Source organism: Gadus macrocephalus, chromosome 14 (genome assembly GCF_031168955.1).
Source record: "Gadus macrocephalus chromosome 14, ASM3116895v1".
Taxonomy (NCBI): Eukaryota; Metazoa; Chordata; class Actinopteri; order Gadiformes; family Gadidae; genus Gadus; species Gadus macrocephalus.
This window is the reverse complement of record NC_082395.1, coordinates 13,296,410-13,315,514: the sequence shown is the minus strand read 5'-3', so window position 1 is coordinate 13,315,514 and position 19,105 is coordinate 13,296,410. Positions and strand designations below refer to the sequence as shown.

Sequence of the window (19,105 nt, the reverse complement as noted above, 5' to 3'; positions counted from 1 at the left end):
TGCCTCATATTTAATGTTTTTGCTTATGAAATCCATCGATGGCTTTACTGTCCTCTAGCGGTCTTTTGGTTAACTTACACTAATTATTTATAATTAATGGAATAATTAATGCAGACTTAAGAATTGTATCAGGTGCACTTTGATGCAACTGATTAAGCATTCCTGCAACTTTGTGGGCCTAGACTTATTAGGTGGGGTAATTATAGAACAGTTAAGAGTTAGAATCAGAATAAGTAGCAAATCCAATGTATTCAGCAGTTTTACTATATCTATATAAATAGAGCTTTTGTGATCAGATAATACAGGCCTAGTAAACATTAAAGGAAAATAAAGAGTCAGAAGCAAAGCCAGGGATTTCAGGTATTGTTTTTTATTAAAGCGGGGGCAGACAGACAGGTTCTTTATCCTGGTCGGCACATGAAGCTAGAGGTTTCACATAGCTGCTACTCAACGCTAAAATAAAAACGACACACACACACACACCTCCAGAGGGTGTACGCTGCAATCAACAGTTAAGGTCACGTTGCTGCGTTTAAGATGCAGAATAGCAATTTTATTTCACACAAACATCATGTGAAATCAAGCAGGTTCGCAAGCAGCTTGGAAACCCATTCCTCGGATCACTCAAAAGGTCAAAACGTCCAATTTCTCCCTAACCGTAGAACAACTCGATAATGGTTAAGGCATGTTGAAAAGTTTGGTTCATTATGGTATCAGGGGGATAAAAATCGGCCAAAAACTAAAAAAATCAAACTCCTTAAGGACTTGGTTAACATATGGGGTTTGGTTTATATAGTACTTTTCCAAAAAAACATGCTGAAAAATATGTAGTCAAACGCAGCTGGAGTAATGTACTTTCCTGATTAAAACCCAAAAAAATATTTATACAAATTATTCACCATTCCCTGTTGCCTGTGCAGTCATTATGGATAAGTTAACCAAGGCTATATTACAATATTTTAAACAGTTAATGTAGAATATTTAGTTTGTTGCAAAGACAATCTACTAATTGGATTGATGTTAGTATAGTATATTTAGAGGCAAAGCAGGAGGGCTAACGTGCATATTCAGGCTGATAACAATCAAATACAACCATTATGTGCTTTTAAACCCCTTCGTGGAGTTATTCATGAAGAAATTGGACGTGAAAACAACAGATCTGATTATAGCATTATGTGGCTGACCAACAAGATCTTGTGGTTATTCCCTTGCACTGCAAAATAAACAAAAACAAAAACCAGGTACACAAGACCCAGACCCATTTTTCCTTTAAACCGTAAACACAGATAAGAAAGCATATCATTTAAATCAGTTCTACTTGAACATATAACCTGTTGAAACACAAAACGGGTTAAGTCAAGTGTTTCAACAGGAAATGTTCGGAATGGTTTCTCAACGTGGAAAATAAAAATGTCTGCTGTGATGATCATGTTGGGATGAAGAAAGTCATGTGTTTCTCAGTCAACTCGTTTTCCAGTTTATTCTTCGGTTCTGAATGGAAAGTAAGTTATTTCCCCTCCCCCAGGCCTAGTAATATCACGAGTCGGGCCTTGCACTGGCAATTGAAAAAAAATTCAATTGGTATTGCAATATTACAGATAATTGATATTTTACAGGTAAATACTGATTATATACACATTGATTTATATGAAATAACTAATAAGCAACCGTAAAAAGGACTTTAAAGGCCTAATCAGCCCGAGGCACAAGTTGCCGGTTTATTCATTTTGTCAAGCTTCTAAAACAGGACTCAGGTTTGGAGCGTAGGGTACAGGAAACAAAAGGCTGGTTAACTGCTTACTCAAGAAGCCTGGAGCAATAAAGGTACAATTTTGGCAGAAAAATTGGTACAAAATAAGGGGGGAACTAGAGAAGCAAAGACAATAAAATAACCCATAAATGCTTAACAGGATTCCCATATGAAAGAAGCTGTTCATCCTGTAGAGAAAGGGAATGTTTAAAGGATAGTTTGGACACTTCACACACCATCCGGCAGACATTTCATGGGCAAGAGCTTTGCTCAACTATACTAAGTCAATTTCACTTTGCTTTTGCCACAAAGTAAGTGGTATAAAAACCACCACAGTAAATGAAAATCAAGGGGAACAAAATGCATTACAGCTCGTAGTCTAAGCCAGACCAATAGCAGCCTGATAACCTTACAGTCAAGACCACAATCGTTAGTTTATAATAAAGGCAAATATTGCTGCATCACCTACTTGAACCAAGCAACGTACACTTGAACCTTTTTCTATTGGTCAGAGACCAAAGGCTTATTACCGCATACATAAAGTTAATGCAAAATAATCAAATAAATTAGTTGGACGAGAAATGGAGAAAATAAAAATAATGAAAGAGGGAAATTCATAAGCCACTGGTGCTACAGTGCATACCCTGTATGAGGACACAACCTGCTCAGTGTGCCAGGCACTTAGGAGGTCTCTTTAAGAAAAGATACTGCCCCAACTCACAAATACACTCACACACATTCAAAACACAGACTAAGTCAAACATACGCTTGCTCGCCTGTAGCCAAGATAAGCGCTGCAGTTGCTATTTTAACAGTCTTGTGTCGTCAAAAAGACCTCATCTTCATCATTTGGATCAAGAGTTGCATTTTATACAAAGTCAAGCCAACGTTTGAGAACAGGGTTGTCATGTAATTTACAGATCCTACATGTTGGGTGTAGACATTTGCCATCACTTCTATAGCGTGCAATCACTTCTTCTCCTTAGTAGTGTAGTCCACATGCTACAATGGACCTATGTGATTCCTGAACCCTTAGTGTGGAATACAATAAAATATGGAACCTTTGTATAAATACAATCAGTATATTTAATATATCCCCCACTATATACGCCTGGGAATTACTTGTAATAATTTTTCTAGGAGAATATATTTCAAGTTTTAATATCTTTCAAATTACAACTCATTGAAGTTCCTTCCTAGATGCGACCCTAGAACAAGGAAGCTGTTGGTTTCAGGCTTTAAGCGAGCAGGGGGAAGGGGTAGAGGCCCAGGTAAAGGGGGTTGCAACCAGGTTTGGGGGAGGCGGTGGTATCGCAGCTGACGGTACCCTGTGCATCACTTCATCACTCGTCAGTTAGTCACGAAAATACTTGAAACCATCACTCTATGCCAAGAATGTCTCAATCTCTTTCAACCTAGCCATTCTCTTTCTCCCTAGACCTTCTTTTCACCTCAGCATCTCTGTATTTCTCTTTCCATATCTCTGCCTCTCTCTCCATCTCTGTAAACATCTCTCTCTACAGTCACCCAGGATAACAGCATCTGAAGATCCTCTTGGTGAGAGTAGCATGTTGTGACTTGGGGGGGAGGGGGGGGCATTTAGTGGTGTGCAGCAGTTTGTGTTTATGCTATGGTGTATATGAGAATAAATGCAGAGGGAAATTGCAGCGGCTGCGCAAGTGTGCCTTCACGCCTGGTTCTCCGTGGGAGGTGGGACGTTGTTGACGGTAACCATGGTCTCTGGCTTGCGGGTCATCCTGTCCAGTTCCGCCTGCACGTCAGTCAAACCCGGCTTCTGCCCTTGGAAGGAGAGGAGAGAGACAAGAGAGTAACCTCCTGTAGCGTCTGCCTTGCTCATCGGGAACGGAGACGGTCGTCTTGAGCGATGGGTGCTGCCGACGATGCTGATGTGGCTAAATGCTTGAGCCATGCAGGCCGGTTAGACACGCATGCGACAAAAACACGATGAGGAAACCAATGAGGGGAGGTCTGATGTCATGCATTTCCTATTGGCTGGATCTTAGAGGCGCTTAATCCATGCGAGTACTGGAGCCAATGGGTGAGTTGAAGAGCAACTCGACAATAGCAACACCAGGACCAATTGGTGGGCTTGCTGCCATCTAGCTGTAAATACCTACCAATACCAATAATAACCTCACTGTGCCAAGAATACTTAAAAGGTGAACCGTCAAGCTCGGCTATTTTCTAATAAAAAGGGAAATCTTTCATACGCATTCATTTGTTTAAGCAAAAAACACTGTCCCTGGTCTGATTTGTTACACAAAATCGTACACCAGTGTCGCGAATGGTGCTACTTTTCTGGGAGTTCATGTTGCAGACAATTACAGATAGTCTCACACAAACGGGTGAAGCAGTACTCCTAGATTAGAAAATAGCAGAGTGAGGCTATTCCCTTTAATTCAACCATTAGATGGCAGCAAACTCAGTTTAAACTCACAATTTAGACTAGGATAAAGCGGTTGGGGCTCATATGCACCACCTAACAACATGGACAGTCAAACATTAATCTCGAGCCATAAAGAGAATCCAGAGGAGGGCTATGAAGCATATGCAGAGAGGGTGGGGATAGGTCTTGGTTGCATGTTGGTGGATTAATGGATGATTAGAGCATACAGGCCTTTCCCCAAGTCCGTCCAGATGTTCCACACTCAAGGACTAGGTGGTTAAACTAGGGCGATGATGTCATCACTCCTTCAGATAGAGACCTCCAGAGAACCAGTGTTCAACTCGCTCACCCACTCCCCAAAACATATGTGCCTCATAAAACCGACATGGTGGGGATCCCCACCACAAAGGCAACAGTTACCTAATTCACAGACGGGGACTGTAACGTTTAATGGTAAATCCTCTGTATTATTATTAACTTACTATTCATATTATTTTAGGACCACAGTGACCAAAGCGCTTTCACAACCCAGATAGTGGTTAACTATGTCATCAGCTCTGGACTCTCAGAGTGTACTGTTTATTTACTTGCAACTATTAACTGGACATTGGGGTTCTGACCCATAAGGGTTAGGGTTAGGGTTAGGGTTAGGGGCCTAAGCACTACAGCATCTTAAAAATAATCTCTTCAATATGAACTGTCCGGAAGGAGCCTTGATGGACGGCCATGTACCCCGGAGGAGCTTGCAGAGCGCTCTACTGAAGAGGAGGAGCGGAGCGGAGGTGAGGGGTCGCGGAAGCTGTACCTGTTTTTTTGGCAGAGCCCTGAACTCCTGCCCCGGCGGCTGGGGCCCCCCCACCGGGGCTCCCTGGGGACCCCCCACCGGGGCTCCCTGGGGACCCCCCACCGGGGCTCCCTGGGGACCCCGTCTTCTTACTCAGCAGGCTGTTGAAGAAGTTAGCCAGCACTCCTTCGTTGGCAGCGGCCCCTACTGGACGACATCACACAAGGGCAGCTGGGTTTGACACATTGTCCCGGTGGTGAGTGAATAAAGACAGCATACCTTTAGTCTGATTCACATAATGCTGGAGGGAAAACGCTGCCGTTACAATTTAGAAGTTGTCAACATTTGAGTTACTGTTCGGTTTTTTTTTTGTTTTAATTGTGTAGGTAAAAATAAATATATATTTTAAACCTTTCACTAATATGACAATATAAATGCCTTGTATGGGTAACCTACCTATTCACATTATGATACTGAAAATGAGTAAAAACCACAAGGGCTAAATTGTTAGTGTGTGAAATCAATGCTAAATTGCCCTTTAGGAGTTAAAAGCCACTTAAAAGCAGTGTGTGTATTTTTAAGCCAGCTGGCGGCGTGTTGAGTGGTGGATGGTTCCACAGCCGTTCCTGGGCCATGAGCCCAGTCTGGGGGGAGCAGAGGGGCTTCCCACGAGTCCTCGGGGAAAACATTTCCGGACTATCGCAAAATATCTTTTTGGTAACTTGATTTAACCAGGTGAAACAATAAACGCTAACATTTTTGTGTTTATATTTGTACTTATATTTTATGTTCTCTTAATATTTTCCAAATTATAACAGAAATGGTGACAACAATTTCCTTGGCGAAAAAATAAAGACAGCCAGACTAACTCTGACGATCAACAATAGCGGGACCACAAGGGAGCGGCTCCAAACCCGATCAACTGCATCATCCACAAACTCCCTGTTCAGCCCATTTTCATAACTTCTATGCTTATAGCAGCACAAATGTAGACGACCAGTGGCCACGGGGTAGCAGCCCCTCAATTAAACATGGTTCAAGAACTCCTACGCAGGCAGGAATGCCCCGGACCCCTGCCACGCTCTAACCACGAGGAACAGGCTTTGGAGCGAGCAAGGGAGCGCTCGTTTAAGAGAAAGAAGTTATCGTTTAGAGTCAGTTTTTCAGCTCTGTGTCTGACGAGCCGGCTATCTCCTTGCATGGTGGACACCGCCTTCGGTGTGTGAATGAATGGGGGAATGTTAGGCTATATTGTAAAGCGCTTGGAGTGGCCACTGGCTAGAAAAGCGCTATATTAATGCAGTCCATTAACCTCAGATGCAAAAATTAAGACTGTGTGACTTACCCTGTAAGTATGATTTAAATGAATACTCTGCACTCTCTCCAGTTGTTTTTGTCTAGCTTGTGCCGCACTAGAACTTTCTTGTAGCTACTCCAATTGTGTTCGAGAAAAAGAAAGTGTAATATGGTATGCCTTCCTCCATTATGAGTGCAGAAATACCAAGATATATTTTCGCATCTGCATTTCTACTACTATTGTGTATACATAAGTAACATACAGTACATCTGTTGCTTTTGTATTCTTTTTAACAAATCTCTTTTATTCTTTACTACAACAACTTACTCTGGCTTTGCTGTAGAACTAGTAAATGGTGTGTACAGATATCAGAGCTTACCCTTCATGTTTGGATCAGGCTTTTTAACGTTAGTCATGGGGGATCCACTATTGCTGCTGGGCTGCCCAGACCGAACCGTAGGCCTGGGGGAAGAGGACGACGTCCGCCCCGGGGACTCCTGCAGAACATACAGGTAGAGATGCACAGTGTCCGAGTGTACATCTACAGTGTCCGAGTGTACATCTACAGTGTCCGAGTGTACATCTACAGTGTCCGAGTGTACATCTACAGTGTCCGAGTGTACAGCTGCACAGTGTCCGAGTGTACATCTACAGTGTCCGAGTGTACATCTACAGTGTCCGAGTGTACAGCTGCACAGTGTCCGAGTGTACATCTACAGTGTCCGAGTGTACATCTACAGTGTCCGAGTGTACAGATGCACAGTGTCCGATTGTACAGCTGCACAGTGTCCGATTGTACAGTTGCACAGTGTCCGATTGTACAGCTGCACAGTGTCCGAGTGTACAGCTGCACAGTGTCCGAGTGTACATCTACAGTGTCCGAGTGTACATCTACAGTGTCCGAGTGTACAGATGCACAGTGTCCGATTGTACAGCTGCACAGTGTCCGATTGTACAGTTGCACAGTGTCCGATTGTACAGCTGCACAGTGTCCGATTGTACAGCTGCACAGTGTCCGATTGTACAGCTGCACAGTGTCCGATTGTACAGCTGCACAGTGTCCGATTGTACAGCTGCACAGTGTCCGATTGTACAGCTGCACAGTGTCCGATTGTACAGCTGCACAGGGTTCGAGTGTACAGCTGCACAGTGTCCGATTGTACAGCTGCACAGTGTCCGATTGTACAGCTGCACAGGGTTCGAGTGTACAGCTGCACAGGGTTCGAGTGTACAGATGCACAGGGTTTGAGTGTACAGATAACGTAGACTAAAGCAGTGGTTCAAAACCTTTGAATTTAGGCGTACCACTAACTTGTCACAAAGACCTTTTGCGGAATACAGTGGGTGAGCAAAAATAATAATTTATAAAATATTTATCTTCAAATATCTATTTTTTTTTTTTTTTTTTTTTAAAGTCAGAGTCAGAAGAAGGGTCATTTGTTGGCAGTTTAGAAAACACAAAGCTCACAAAGGGATTTGCATTTCATTCAACCCTAATGCGATGTGATGAAAGACTTACATTGGCTCCACGTGTCGGTGTGGCTGGTTGTTTTGCTAGAAGAGACTTTAGAAAAAAAAAAATATTACCATTACATATTGCTGCCTTGTTGAGAACATGAGAAGGATGGAAATAATGTTTTCCATGTTGTGGTGGAGAGCAAGACGGATCATTAACGAAGAGATGAGCAGGAGAACCCACCTGCTGCTTCATCAGGAACACTTGTTCGTCTTCAGCGTTTATCTCCTTGTCGTGGACTAGCTGATGAAGAGGAGGAGAGGCATCAACACATGGGCACGAGGTTGCTATGGCAACTAGCAATCCCAAGTCTCCAAAACACAAAGAAGTATTGTGTGTTTAGAGAGTAGTTTCTACTTGAAGTACTTGTTCTTATTTTACTACCTTTCGAACCGGAGGCTTAATGATGAAGCCTTCGAAGGGATCCTCGGGTCGGACTGTCGTAAAGTTCTCGTGCAGAATCCCTATCTTCTTCTCGTTGTCCCACCCGGCGGGACTGAAAGAGACGATGAAGATGAAGGTTATTTAACGTTAAGAAAAGCAGCAGGTGTGCGACCTGCTGTACATTAAAGCTATGCCGTAACCAAGTGAAAGCCATTGACTGATTCGACACCGCACTTACCCCTGATCTTTTATATTAATTTATGATATTTTTGTTCAGTAATATTACAATAAAACTTGTGTTATAACAGTTGGAGTTTCAAAATGACTGAGTAAAAAAAGACTGAATGTCCACACAGCCCTGTGTTGAACTGACTGAAGGAGCATGGCGCAGCTAGACTGGGTAGCCCCGCCCATTCTGCCGGCGATTTGAGTTCGCCCGCACAAGGGTCTGGAGAAGAGCAATACATTTCTTTCTGGTTTCGATACGTATTCGTGGGAGCCCTTGACCAAGCTGGCTTTTCCCCCTGGCACGCTATTGGCTAGTTTAACACGATAGCAACAGGGAAGCGACGGCAAGCAGCCAATTGCGTACAGAGTCATTTGAACTAGGCCCATTGATCACGCCTCTTGTGCTGAAGAAAATGACAGCAGCTTCCCCAGACCAACGTGCAATCTACGATGGAGCTTGGTCTGGCCATAGCCAGGCTATGGCGCAGCACTACCAGTACATTTTTGTATTATTATTTATTTATTTTTTCACTGGCAACCTGGGAATAAATTGCCTTACATCCCAGCACTGCACTACATTGTTTATTGCTGACAAACAGGACTTAGTCAGAGCTGACATTGAAGTGGTGAATAAAAAAAACTGACTTGTAAAAACCTACACCTGGCATGTGGAGAATCTTTTAGGTTCTGATCTCACTTGTATTGCTACCATGAGATCAGTTCATTATGGCTCCCATTGCACTTCTTACCATCGACCTAACCAGACTCACATGAACACGGCGTCCTTCTCCACCACCAGGGCGGGGCTGGAGAACTGGAATTCGTAGATCTTGTGGAGGATGTATTTATGGAGCAAGTCCAGGTTCTTCTCCTCTTTAACCGAGGTGTAGATGAGTCCGGCACCGTCTAGGGGATCAGGGTTATGGTTGGAACGCTTTGAACACGGACTAAGGGTGAGGAGAAGAGTTATAATGCCGTTCAATCCTTGCTAGCTATGTTAAATCTCTAATAATCTTTTAAATGTAAGGATCTGAGGCAATATTACTTAGGACGACTTCCATGTTGATAAACTAGTTTAGGCAGTCAAAAAGCTATACATCTCTACTGTCAATGTTCACATTTAAATGTAATTTATTACTCATTAATGTGTCGTTTTTCTGCATAATTTTATTGTATATTTCGACTTATTTGTCCTATAAACTGTACCGTTACTCTGCTGCCATGAAACTAGGAACTAAATTCTGGGATTAATAACTTTGATCTCATCTTCGATGAAGAGGTCGTTTTGCCTGCTCATGATAAATGTGTTTAGTGCAAGTCACAACTGCAGGAAGAACTGCTCTCTAAGGCTAAAGAGGAGAGAAAGAGTAAGGAGGAGGATCGGGGGGAAATATTGAAGGATACAGTTTAAGCAGAACCTCCGGATGTGAGACTGGAGGAAGTCAAAGTGCTCCTCCCTGTAGTCGTGCTCCTTCTCCAGCACGGCCACAGCATCACACTGCGGGCACACAGAGATAACTGGTGAGGAAACGACAGAGAGAGACAGAGTACGAGACAGAGCAAAAGAAAGATGGAGAGGGATAGAGATTGAAAAGAGGTGAGCGCAGGAGTGCTTGAGTGGGAGAAAGGGAGAAGCAGGAGAGAGGTTGAGCAGGAGAAAGAGTCAAATGGATTGATGATACAGCAATTGTGTTTTGTGGTTTTATATGTGAAGGAGCTTGCATCGTTAGCGCAAGCGAGTGTGTCCTTTTTAAAGCCAGTGTTGCTTTTTATTGAGCCGGTTCTGAAACGTCACACACCACTAACAACTGCCATCAAGGAGGGAACTCTTGAACACCTAAATGAGAAGTACGATGACATGACCAAAGGACCTGCTTGATAAGGCTCCCTCCCTCCTTCAAAACACAAGTATGTGAGCTGCTGCAAAATTGGAGGCTGGTTTCCCCAACATGCAGAAGGGGCAGTGTGAGTGTCACTACCAGCTGCTGCTGAGCCAGAGTGCCTTGCTGGTAAGAAGGCAAAGATTTGTTTGGCCAGCTACTTTCAAAGAAGGCGGCGAGGTAGGCTACCCCAATGTAGCTAGTCTAGCAGAAAATTACCTTTGAATCCCTGCCACCCGTGTTGGTGTTTTCCCTACAACATCAGAATTAGGCGAGTACTGCATGCAGCGCTCGACTATTGTTCTTCTTATGCTGCGTTCACACCAAAAGACACATTTGTCTCCCGTTCGCGTTGTCGCCCAAGTTTTGTCGCAAGACAGATCATAATCTATCGCTGTGCAAGTTTTGTAAGGCGAATTTGTCACGCCACATCTTTTAGACGATTTATTAGATACCTAATAAACCGTTGGAACACACAAGACTGGTAACCATAGCAACACCGGTAAACAAACCCTGCGAATCCCAATCCCTACGAGATGGTCGCGCTACGGCCATCCGGAGGCGCACAGAGCTTTTGGCCGTGATATTATATATACAATTATATTCCATTATATATTTAAGCAATAGATCACGCCAGGCTGTGGTATGTGCTCATTATACCACTGTTAAGGGGCGTTGTCCGTCCCCGACGCGCAGCGGAGGGCTGGCGACCCCCTTCACAGTGGTATAATGAGCACATACCACTGACTGAAGTGATCTATTGCTTTTATACAACGGTTACTATTATGGCAAAACGAAAGTCATAGACACAATACATTTAAAAAGAAACCAAGAAAGTCAAAGTAGCCGTTTTATTAAAGAATACAAAAAAGTAGTCCCTCCTGGCTGCCTTCAAAATGCACGACGGTCGCTATGCAACACACTTTAGCGTCCCTCCGAGAGAAGGCTCGGCTAGAGCGGTTCGCCGGCAATTTATCCTATGGAGCAGTTCACTCACCGTGTGCCTAAGCTTTCGTTAGTCTCTCCATCGCCTTGCTCACTCCCGGAGTAACAACATTTAGGCCCTCTCCATCATCCAACATATGTTTTACTTTGTAACTGTTTCTACTTCCAGGCGCGGAGTGATATGCAAACTTTCACAAAATGATCGGGCGTCATAGCAGTTATGTATATGCACATTATACAACAGTTAGGAACCAATCAGATCGCTGGATTTAGGCCCCCCGTTGTATAATTAAGCAATAGATCACGCCAGGCTGTGGTATGTGCTCATTATACCACTGTTAAGGGGCGTTGTCCGGCCCCGACGCGCAGCGGAGGGCCGGCGACCCCCTTCACAGTGGTATAATGAGCACATGCCACTGACTGAAGTGATCTATTGCTTTTATACAACGGTTACTGTTATGGCGAAACGAAAGTCATAGACACACTACATTTAAAAAGAAACCAAGAAAGTCAAAGTAGCCGTTTTATTAAAGAATACAAAAAAGTAGTCCCTCATGGCTGCTGCTATGCATCGACGGTCGCTATGCAACACACTTTAGCGTCCCTCCGAGAGAAGGCTCCGATAGCCGGCAATTTATCCTATGGAGCAGTACACTCGCCGTGTGCCTAAGCTTTCGTTAGTCTCTCCATCGCCTTGCTCACTCCCGGAGTAACAACATTTACACCCTCCATCTCCATCATCCAACATATGTTTTACTTTGTAACTGTTTCTACTTCCAGGCGCGGAGTGATATGCAAACTTTCACAAAATGATCGGGCGTCATAGCAGTTACGTATACGCTCATTATACAACAGTTGGGAACCAATCAGATCGCTGGATTTAGGTCCCCCGTTGTATAATATTATATATAAAGCTCCGGGAGACGCAAACGGCAACAATCACTTTCTCCTCCATGCTGCGGTTCACCCCGGACTGCACTGCAGGGAACGGTTGGCCGGTTGGATGCTGATTGGCTGTTACGTTATGCACGTGACTCAGTGGCCACGCTGTTGAAAGCTGATTGGCTGTCATCATGCGAATGTCGCGGCAAAGTTGAAATATTTCAACTCGAGCAAAGTGTCATGCTGCAAATCCTCGTCAACGCGCCCGCCCGTGCCGGGCGAATGTGTCACGCTGCAAATCAAATATTTTTTCAGGTTTTCTCTAGCAAAAAATTTGACAGATGTCTCTACGTTGACTTTGTATGGAATCGTGTCGGCCCTTCGCGTTTAGTGTGAAAGCAGAGTTAGGTTATATTCTTTCTTCCTTCATCATTCTCTACAAATTTTGGGACACTTTTAAATGTTCATATTAGCTTTGAATCGGTCACTACTATTTTTCATACTAAAGTAATTTATAGTTTTTTTAAATATCCAACTTTTAAAACCTTACATTTTATAATGGAAGTCAATTTAAAATTCTGACAATTCAACTTCTTCAGTTAGCAACTTGGTCAATTTTTAACCGTTAAACATCGTTCAAACATTTAACAAATCAACACACTTCTATCTTCAAATATATCGTAAGAGAATTTCAATGTAATTTATACTTTTTTCAGAAGCAACAGTTTAATTTCATGCCTGCTTTGTATATTTTATGTTCGTCTCATTGACTTACGTTGAGGCTAGAGTGTGATAGTGTCACATGCTTTAGTCAAGGTGGCCAAAAAAGCTAACCATTTCTGATGAACAAGATTATTTAAAGCTTTGTTAAGTATATATATTGTTGGATGACCGCAGCAGTCTACAGCACCGAAACCTGATCCGCCATTTGTTGAAATAGTTACCCTCCACTCACCTTTGAGCAAACTATTAGCACAGGGATTCCCAGGTTGTGTGTAAGCGTGTTCTCTCCTAGCGGTAGCACAACGTCCTCTCCATCGGACCCTGGTTGGGCTCGTCTCTGGGATGACGCCTGGTTAACATCCTCTGGCTCCGCGTAGTCCTGGAAGGCCTTCATCACTAGGGGGCAGGCAAGAGCAAAGGGGGAACAGGTAGCTCAAAAATAACTCAAAACACTTAACATATTTTTATTTGTTTTACGATCCCCATAGCAAACAGAACATGAATACAAAACAATGATATCATTAGCAGCAACAACCACCTCATCTGTAGCATTAACTGCAGTGTTGAACAACTTGCCCTACACAGAATATCGCCTGATGCGTATAGGGTTGCAGGAGATGCCAACATAAATATCTTTAGTTGACCCGTACGTTGATAAGCCAGTAGGAGACATTTCAAAATCGAACCCATATGGACATCAGAAGTAAGAGTCTCCACCCAGCTGTATGATAGGTTGGTCAACCATTGGTTCTACCCACCAGTATACTGTTCCCAACTTATCTGTTAATATATTACAGTGTGTTAGAGAACACAACTTTGAACCCATAAAGGGCAATAAAGTTGTAACAATTTTTCTCCTGCAGACCCTGATTTCAGGAGGGATTTAGGTTAAAATCGAAACAGAGAACTAGACATAGTAGCTGCATAGAAGTGGGCGGAGCTTAGATTCAGGAAGTGATGACTTCTTTCTCAGATGGCTAGGGAATGCAGAGTGAGTATGAGGACCAAAGAGAGGATCTAGTACCAGGCGTTATGAGTCACCATTGGGACTCTGGGGGGGGGGGAATGCAGGGGACGAAGGGAGTAGGGAAGGGCTCAAGTGGCAACTGAGCAGGAATACCTCAAGCAGACAAGAACACACAGACGCAGCACTTCACGACCAATGAAAAGAGCCGCCTTAACCAGGACAAGAACTTCAAAAGTGAACAACTTTAATGCATCTGTTAATACGAGATGGAATAAGTATGGATGAGGACTAGTTAATGGACTTCTTGTCATTGGTTCATAGGGGTATAGTGATTAAGGTTGGGCCACAGATTAAGTGAGGTCAAAGTGTAGTTTTGAACGGATGTACTTGCCATGTGTACACACTGGTTTTCGGAAACAAATGCATTTTAGATTCCCCTGCACTGGCCTCTAGTTAGTGGCTAGCAGTTAAAGGGGTAAAATAATATCACCTAGAAGGATAGTTCATGTAAAAAGTAGTACGGACACAACAGACTGCACTCCAAAGCCGCTATAGTCTGTACACTTAGCCATTGGACTGTGTTCCCTTCCTCTGACTCACTGACGAGTACTGCATACTGATTGATTGGCCAAACAAAAAATCCCTCTTCAGTGCTGAGATACAGTACACTAGAGGTGGGAATCGCTTGGCACTTCACGATACAATTCCGAGATCGATTCGATTCTTAATTGAGATGCATCTCGATTTATGTACATTTACATGCAGGATTTTCAAAAAATATATCAGAATTTGCTACTCAGAGTTTGCTAATAACGCCCTACTTTTGTGATGATCATTAAAAACATCAACAGATGAATTAGAATCACCTTATCTAATATTTTATTACAGAAAAAGCTTTTGTCACAAATATGACTTTCTATAAACGATGCAATAATCAATGCAGCTTGCATTATAACACACTCTGGAAGTATGTAAAAAATTAACACACAAAATTAACTCTTTTCTTTCTAATCTAATCTTCTAATCTTCGTCATTAAAGAAAAAGCTGCCCTTTGTCAATGATAAGAATAAGAACTTGTTCATTGTTCTTGTGTCTGGCTGTGAGTTTACGTGCATGCTATGCGTAGGCTGAATCACAATCACGTCAAGACAAATCAGATTGGCCAATAAACATTTAAGATAAATTAAATAATTTTAGAATTCCTCAAATGAACCCCCCTCTGGTGAACAGAATTTTGCAGCAGGCGAACAAATTTTATCAACAAAAAAAATGCATAGAAGAATCGATTATTTTTCCCACCCCTACCGTACACTGCTCAAAATAAATAATTTGGGAAATTTACATGTACAGAGTCTGACACAATACCACTAAACTAGTATAAGTTCCACCGTTGTATTGTGAAACGATGGTATATGCTCCTAAGAAGCCAGAAGTTAAATGGGTAACATCTAGTTGGTAGAAAAACATATTTTACTCTACTGCATTTGGGTTGCGATTTGAAAGTTGTTCATCATGACAAATGAGTGTGCCTCTAGCCAAAAAAAAATAACGCTCTATACAAAATCCTTACCCATACCCAAGGCAAAACACAAACACAACATACTTCTTACACAAGGACCACATACACACAATTAGAAAACAGAATGCCTTCAATCAAAGACAATTTTCTTTTGATTCCCCAACTCATTTGACGAGTTCTACAAGTCTGCCAATTAATAAATAATAATACTACTAACGAATACAATAGGGTTCCTACATTTTTCTTAGGACCCCTTGTAATAAGAATTAATATTACTTCTCCTCAAGAGATCAACATAGGCCACCACAAGAAAATAAACATGACCATTAACATAATTCATAATCTAGTGGATGAACCCCCAGACATGACTAAGATTATCCTGTACATGGTAGGTGTTATGAAGAAGAGATTCAAGAGCTGAATCAGGCCCAATTACTACCATTCCTGAGGAAGAATCCATTTGTAAAGTCTAAAACACGTATCACTTTGGTCAATAACCCCACAATAACAGATAATATCTATTATATTTAACCTATATGAATTCATGTTGAGACACACTTGGACTGCCAGGAGTACGAGTATAAAGCAACTTTATGTTGCACCAGCAGAAGAATATCTAGCCATAAACCAAGATAAATATAGAAGCCAGCTGCTTTAGAATGCCCCCAGACCCGAGGAAAATAGCGGGGACCTTTGAGAGCACAATAGAGCCCTTCTTCAGCAAGAGATAGCAGGCTAGTGATAAGCAGAACTCGCCTTTAGCTTACACACCCAGCTGAGCATCATGGGCTCTGCAGCATGAGCCAGAAACATCCAGGACTACGTGCACAACAACTTCAAAGACAAAACCACCAACTATCCCATCCGTGTTTCCCATATCAATAAAGCTTGTGGCAAATCAGCACACAGCTAGCTGCGGGCACATTGTTTCTTATGGAACACGTCTTTACTGCGGCGGTGTGCCTACCTACCCTTCTTTTATTGTTCCATTAAGCTTGTGGAATAATTAGGGTCATATGATCTCATACAAACATCCATCAGCAACCCATAACTTCCTGTTTCCACAGATATAGGGGGGGGGGGGGGGGGGGGGAGTAGTAGTAACAAAGAGAGGAGAGGAAATCTAACGCCACTTGAATGCTCAGCCAACGTAACACGAGAAGTCTTTTGACTCAAAAGTTTCTTAAAAAGGTCAGACCTAAAAGTCTAGAAACAGAAACACACCTCATCCATTCCATTAGACAACACTGGGGTCATGTGAAATAGCAGAATTATAATAAGCTACAGAGATTTTAGGATACATTTCTGAACACTTAAAATAAGAGGCAGATATTATAGACAGATGTTAACCGGTTAAAATAATGGAAACTTTCCACTCTTCTAGACAATATAGACGTTATTCAGCATTTCTTACTCTTCTGCTCCAGCTCCCTCATGTGCTCAGGCGATATCTTCAGCTTGTCCACGTGGTCTCGCAGGACACTTGCCCACTTCTGCAAAGACTCCATGATGCTCCAGGGCCGGGACATGTCCACCACGAACAAGGCCAGGCTGTTTGCTAGTGTCTGGGCTGTCACGGCAAACTTCAGCAGACCCTTGTGGTACAGATCCCCATCCAGGATCCACACATTACACCGAGTCGGGTCTGAAGATATATAACAAGATATAAGTTTGCCAAACAACACTGATATTGGACTCTTTGGACATTGTAATAGAGTTTTAAAAGTCACACTCACCGTCTCGGTCTTCGTCATGGACGTTTAAATAAAGATATTCCAAACCACGACCTTTCTTGTTGTAATCGCCTCCTTGGAGTTTGGACATGAGCGATGTTTTACCGGATCCATCCTCACCTGAAAAAAAAAAAACAATACCTAAAGGAAATGCATCTTAAACATAAGAAAACACAAGCTCAGAAATTTGGCATTTTAAGTAGCAATTAAAGCAATTATGCCTAGCCTATTTTTTTATTTTGTTTAGTATTATTTTCATTACTGCCCTTTGCTTGCATGATTTTCAGTTGTTTTAATGATGAGTTTTGAAAACCCTACTATTTGACACATACCAAACACCAGTATGTTTTTTCCTGATGGCAACTTTGAACTAGAACGAGTTGAGACGTCGCTCAGTATTTCAGACCTGCAAGACAGGAAAAAAAATGCATAGTAAAAGTAATTTAAGGTTCAACGTGTCTAAGCAATTTGGCAACGTCAGAGACTGACTATATTTAGCTGACAAGCTTTAACATACAATGAACCTGTCGTGATGCATTGATACAGACAAACATGAACAAAAACGATATAATAATATATCGAATAAACAAATAAATTGACAGCTAGGTCGTGTAAAATTAGCGTACTCCACAAGCAGGAGATAAGTTGAATCTATGCAATTGCTTGACAAAATGTAAAACAGATTAACTGCCAGCCCTAATGGTCAGTCACTGAAGAAATGGATCTTGACTCTACTGCCTGACATCTGACCAGATATCATTCAACCTTTTCGGCGCAGGCATTAGCTTGTCAATTTAAAAGTTAGCCACTCTTACTCTTAAAGGTTTAACAATGCAACCTTAAAATACGATCACTGATTCAAAAGGTACCGTTCAAAACAATGATATATATATATGAGATAAAGTAGATGACAGTGTTATGTCCAAATGACATCTAAACAGCAACTGTCAAACACCAGGTGAATCTGTAGCTAATGTAGGACACACTTAGCGGGTGGTTAGCATGGTTAGCCTCCATGTAGAGATTCACGAAATGAAGCTTATCCGGTCCACAGCAAAGTAATTTCCGGTCTCTTACTTCCTATGCGTTATGTATGTAGATAAGTCCCCTCAGCTATAATAAGAAATACAATTACAAGAAAAACAACGAAAGGAAGATCGTGTGGGTTTTTTGTTAAACATTTGGACAGCTCCATCTCTGAAACATGTAACGGTGACGGATATCCCTCTATCGGAAGTACCTCTCGCATCTAAACACAAAACCCCGCCCTCTCTGTCACCAATAACGCTCACTTGGAGCATCCTGTCCTGGAGTTCCGTCCCGAGATGAGGACGCCTTGGAACGAAGTGAACTAGGAGAGCACTCAGTTAATAGCTACGGCTAGACACGGAACAGTCGGTTAGGAGCTACTGGTAGCAATAAAACCGACGGTTTGTAGCTACCGCTAACCATAGCTGTGATGCTAGCTAGCTACTAGCTAGCCGGCAGTAGCTTACTGACGAACAACAAACCCAATGTGACGAAGCACAAGCCTGCCACTGGTGTGCTTTTCGTGAATAACAATAACTCTGATAAGCATTGCGGTCTTAAATGAAATGTCCAGTTCACCAGAGACTCTGTCCTTCTTCGTCCTCCGCACCGTTGTCGGTCGGGAGCTGCTTGTCCAAAACGGGAGCCATCTTCTCTCTCTAGCGCCACAGAGGAAGGGCCCTACTAGGCGGCTCCTGCTGGTACCTCCTACATAAGAGATGTGACTCCTATTCTTTAGGACGCACCTCCTACTACAAAAGAGATGTAACTCCTATTCTAAGAGTACACCTCCTAGAGAAGGAACATGACTCGTGCTCTGCAAGTATATGCGACTTACATTATCTCACTTCTTTTTAGACTAAGTTGAGTTAAACGTACACATTTTGGAGCACACATTTGCACGCACAACCCATTATACACGCAAACTTGATTTGTTTTCCTTATTTGTTTTTTGACTGCACTGTATATTTATATTATTGCCATTTAACAAAAAAACGTATCTATATAGCTTTTATGTACACAGTATATGCACACACGCACACCATGCTTTTGTGTTTTA

General features: G+C 42.4%; 1 protein-coding gene across 3 annotated transcripts; it reads right to left on the bottom strand.

Moving 5' to 3' along the window:
* Window positions 1-353: 353 nt before the first annotated feature.
* On the bottom strand, window positions 354-18,779 carry dync1li2 (dynein, cytoplasmic 1, light intermediate chain 2). 3 transcript variants are annotated; one of them, XM_060072370.1, is made up of 13 exons: window positions 18,625-18,779; window positions 17,349-17,422; window positions 17,020-17,136; window positions 16,698-16,928; window positions 13,029-13,192; window positions 9,771-9,864; window positions 9,137-9,272; window positions 8,139-8,250; window positions 7,938-7,997; window positions 7,758-7,802; window positions 6,618-6,735; window positions 4,963-5,148; window positions 354-3,550 (listed from the first exon to the last, which is right to left on the bottom strand). In XM_060072370.1, the coding sequence occupies exons 1-13, from the start codon at window positions 18,693-18,695 to the stop codon at window positions 3,438-3,440; spliced, it is 1,521 nt and encodes a 506-aa protein (XP_059928353.1). In that variant the 5' UTR covers window positions 18,696-18,779; the 3' UTR covers window positions 354-3,437. The 3 variants fall into 3 exon arrangements, with proteins under 3 accessions (XP_059928353.1, XP_059928355.1, XP_059928354.1); XM_060072372.1 differs by having other exon boundaries at window positions 354-3,545; XM_060072371.1 differs by having other exon boundaries at window positions 4,963-5,145.
* Between the last annotated feature and the right edge of the window lie 326 nt (window positions 18,780-19,105).

Bases quoted from the DNA above. Each gene is read 5' to 3' on its own strand.
- dync1li2 (XM_060072370.1), bottom strand. From the start codon at position 18,695: ATGGCTCCCGTTTTGGACAAGCAGCTCCCGACCGACAACGGTGCGGAG. The intron at 9,865-13,028 runs GTGAGTGGAGGG...GTGTGCCCGCAG, and splicing joins TGCTAATAGTTTGCTCAAAG to TGTGATGCTGTGGCCGTGCT. The intron at 3,551-4,962 runs GTACAGCTTCCG...TCTCCTTCCAAG, and splicing joins GGGCTCTGCCAAAAAAACAG to GGCAGAAGCCGGGTTTGACT.